General features: G+C 42.4%; 1 protein-coding gene across 5 annotated transcripts in view; it reads right to left on the bottom strand.

Annotated features, from left to right (window-relative positions):
* BCKDHB (branched chain keto acid dehydrogenase E1 subunit beta) overlaps positions 1 to 3731 on the bottom strand; it is a 250090-nt gene that overhangs the window by 88079 nt on the left and 158280 nt on the right. Inside the window, exon 9 of one of the 5 annotated variants that reach the window (XM_055087680.1) lies at positions 8 to 238. The exons of the other annotated variants lie outside the window; for them this stretch is intronic. Within the exon in view, the coding sequence (XP_054943655.1) occupies positions 212 to 238 (27 nt within the window). The 3' untranslated portion in view covers positions 8 to 211. Of the gene's footprint in view, positions 1 to 7; positions 239 to 3731 lie in introns of those variants that run through there. 5 annotated transcript variants of the gene reach the window in all.

Genomic DNA, 3731 nt, shown 5'->3' with positions numbered 1-3731 from the left:
CTCTCATTGCAGTGGCTTCTCTTGTTGCGGAGCACAGGCTCTAGGTGAGTGGGTTTCAGTAGTTGTGGCATGCGGGCTCAGTAGTTGTGGCTCGCAGGCTCTAGAGCGCAGGCTCAGTAGCTGTGGCGCACGGGCTTAGCTGCTCTGCGGCATGTGGGATCTTCCCAGACCAGGGCTTGAACCCGTGTCCCCTGCGTTGGCAGGCGGATGCTTAACCACTGGGCCACCAGGGAAGTCCCTGAAATCATCATTTTTAAACAAAGAATGCTAAAGAGAGGTGCCATTCTCAAATAGCAGTCCCTAGCATACATCCTCATCTTAAAAAAAAACGTACATTTAGTTTTGAAATATAGACAATAAAAACAGTGAAATGTACATCGGCGGGGAGGGATGGGGGCAGAAAGACTGGAATTACAAATAAAATCTAGCTTCTCTATTTACTAACTGTGTGGCTTAAGGTAAGTAAATTCACTTCTCTGAGCCTCGGTTTTCATCTGTAAAATGGGGATGGTACTGCCTGCTTCCAAGAGTGCTGTGAAACCAATAATTCCATACATGACTTGCCTGGCATGCAGAAGACACTCACTATATGGTAGCTGTTGACATTATTATCATCATTATGATCATCATCACCACGAAATTATCCTATTATAAACTTAAAGATTGGGAAATTGGTCTTAAAAGGAAGGATGGCCTTAGCAATACAAACTTTGAGAGTCAAATGAAAATTATTATGCCAAATCAAATTTGAACCTCATTTGAATTAAGTGATTTCTAAGGTGACCTTTGGGCTCTAGTAGGTTCCAAGCCCTCACTGAATGCAGAGGGTATAACTGCAGACCCCAATTCACAATTGTCTCTATCCTAGGAACCTCATCTAAGTGCAATCACACAATACTGTCCTTTTGTGACTGGCTTATTTCACTTAGTATAATGCCTGCAACAGTCTACCAGAGAGAGGAGAGTTTGCTTACCCACGGCCCATCCTCCAAGCCAATACTGTGCAACCTGCACTCACAGAGGCCCTGGTCCAACATTTCTCAACTTGAATAATATTCTGATAAAACACCCCTCTAGAAGAAAACTTTTCAAAACTAATTTATAAATTTAAATTACTCTTACAAAACATAAATGTGCACAAAATAAAAATATGAACTCGGTATGCCAATAGCTCTTATAAAACCCTAAAGGAAATTTCAAACAACATATTTAAAAAGGCAATAAAATGTATAACAATAATATTAACTTAATGTCACAATCTGAGTCTTAGTCCCTGAGGTACACTCAAAACAAGGAGATAATGGCAGAACGACATTGCTTTGGGACCTCCCTGGTGATACAGTGGTTAAGAATCTGCCTGCCAATGCAGGGTACACGGGTTTGAGCCCTGGGCCAGGAAGATCCCACATGCCGCGGAGCAACTAAGCCCATGTGCCACAACACAGAGGCTGCGCTCTAGAGCCCAAGAGCCACAACTACTGAGCCCAAGTGCCACAACTACTGAAGCCCGCGTGCCAAGAGCCCGTGCTCTGCAACAAGAGAAGACACTGCAATGAGAAGCCCACGGCCCGCAATGAAGAGTAGCCCCCACTTGGCGCAACTAGAGAAAGCCCGCGTGCAGCAATGAAGACCCAATGCAGCCAAAAATAAACACATAAATAAATTAATTTATTTTTAAAAAAAAGAACTACATTGCTTTAACTACTGTGTTTTCATATACACAGTATCTTAATCATATTCTTTATGCTCAAGAGGCCACGAGAGAAAGGTTGCCAAGAACATGGACAGGATCTGACCTAAAAGAAGTTAAAGATCTTCGTCCACGTAATAACACAAGGCATTCTCCATTCCTAGAGCCCCAGTCATAGGATACCACCCCCTAGGACTTCTTATAGTAATGGCCCTCGATTGAGAAAAAAGCACATGCAAATAACGTAAACCATAATTAGAGGCATAAAGACATCCACTCTAATTAGCTCCGGATTGGGAGAAAGTTCTAGGGAGGAGTTTGGGAGAGAATTACAACCCAAAGACTTACAGCATAAATGTGAAGAACGTAGCTTATGCTTTCATGTGTTAACTTGAGCTTCAGTCATAGAAATGTACTGTGGCTGCTAAACTGTTGCTTTTTCTGCTAACTTTTGTCTTCATGGAATACATGCTCACACTAGCCTGCATTGTCTATTCTTGTCAGGATCACTGTGGAGGAGACAGCCTCCAGACCAGGAACCTTGGGCTGGGAAAAGGCAGATCCTTACTCTCCTGGTGCTTGGGTGAGACTCAGAGCCATATAGGCAGCTATCCTCTTTTTTTTTTTTTTGAACTTTTTATTATTATAAGTCTCAGGTGTACAGCATTATCATTCAACATCTGTACACACTACAGAGTGATCATGACCAACAGTTGACCCCCTTCACCCACCACCCCCCATCCCTTCCCCTTTAGTAACTACTAAACTGTTCTCTGTATCTCTGAGGGTTTTTTTTGTTTTAGATTCCACACGAGTGAAATCATAAGGCGTTTGTCTTTCACCATCTGATTTATTACACTTAGCATAATACATTCAAGGTCCACCCATATTGTTCCAAATGGCAGGATTTCATTCTTTTTTTTTTTTTTTGTGGTATGCGGGCCTCCCCCTGCTGCGGCCTCTCCCGTTGCGGGGCACAGGCTCCGGACGCGCAGGCCCAGCGGCCATGGCTCACGGGCCCAGCCGCTCCGCGGCATGTGGGATCCTCCCAGACCGGGGCGCGAACCCGGTTCCTCTGCATCGGCAGGCGGACGCGCAACCACTGCGCCACCAGGGAAGCCCCTTCATTCATTTTTAAAATTATTTTTATTTTATTTACTTATTTATTTATTTTTACTTTTGTATTTTCTAAATTTTTTATTTTGAATTTTGAATTTTATTTATTTTTCTATACAGCAGGTTCCTATTAGTCATCAATTTTATACACATCAGTGTATATATGTCAATCCCAATCTCCCAACTCATCACACCACCACCACCACCCTCCACCGCTTTCCCCCCTTGTTGTCCATACGTTTGTTCTCCACTTCTGTGTCTCAATTTCTGCCTTGCAAACCGGTTCACCTGTACCATTTTTCTAGGTTCCACATATATGCGTTAATATACGATATTCATTTTTCTCTTTCTGACTGACTTCACTCTTTGTGACAGTCTCTAGATCCATCCACGCCTCTACAAATGACCCAATTTCGTTCCATTTTATGGCTGAGTAATATTCCATTGTATATATGTACCACATCTCCTTTATCCATTCATCTGTCGATGGGCATTTAGGTTGCTTCCATGACCTGGCTATTGTAAATAGTGCTGAAATGAACATTGGGGTGCATGTGTCTTTTTGAATTATGGTTTTCTCTGGGTATATGCCCAGTAGTGGGATTGCTGGATCATATGGTAATTCTATTTTTAATTTTTTAAAGAACCTCCATACTGTTCTCCAGAGTGGCTGTATCAATTTACATTCTCACCAACAGTGCAAGAGGGTTCCGTTTTCTCCACACTCTCTCCAGCATTGGCTGTTTGTAGATTTTCTGATGATGCCCATTCTAACTGGTGTGAGGTGCTACCTCATTGTAGTTTTGATTTGCATTTCTCTAATAATTAGTGATGTTGAGCAGCTTTTCATGAGCTTCTTGGCAATCTGTATATTTTCTTTGGAGAAATGTCTATTTAGGTCTTCTGCCCATTTTTGGATTGGGTT

This window comes from Physeter macrocephalus, chromosome 11 (assembly GCF_002837175.3).
Source record: "Physeter macrocephalus isolate SW-GA chromosome 11, ASM283717v5, whole genome shotgun sequence".
Taxonomy (NCBI): Eukaryota; Metazoa; Chordata; class Mammalia; order Artiodactyla; family Physeteridae; genus Physeter; species Physeter macrocephalus.
The sequence above is the reverse complement of the archived record's forward strand: the minus strand, read 5'-3'. Positions and strand labels throughout refer to the sequence as shown.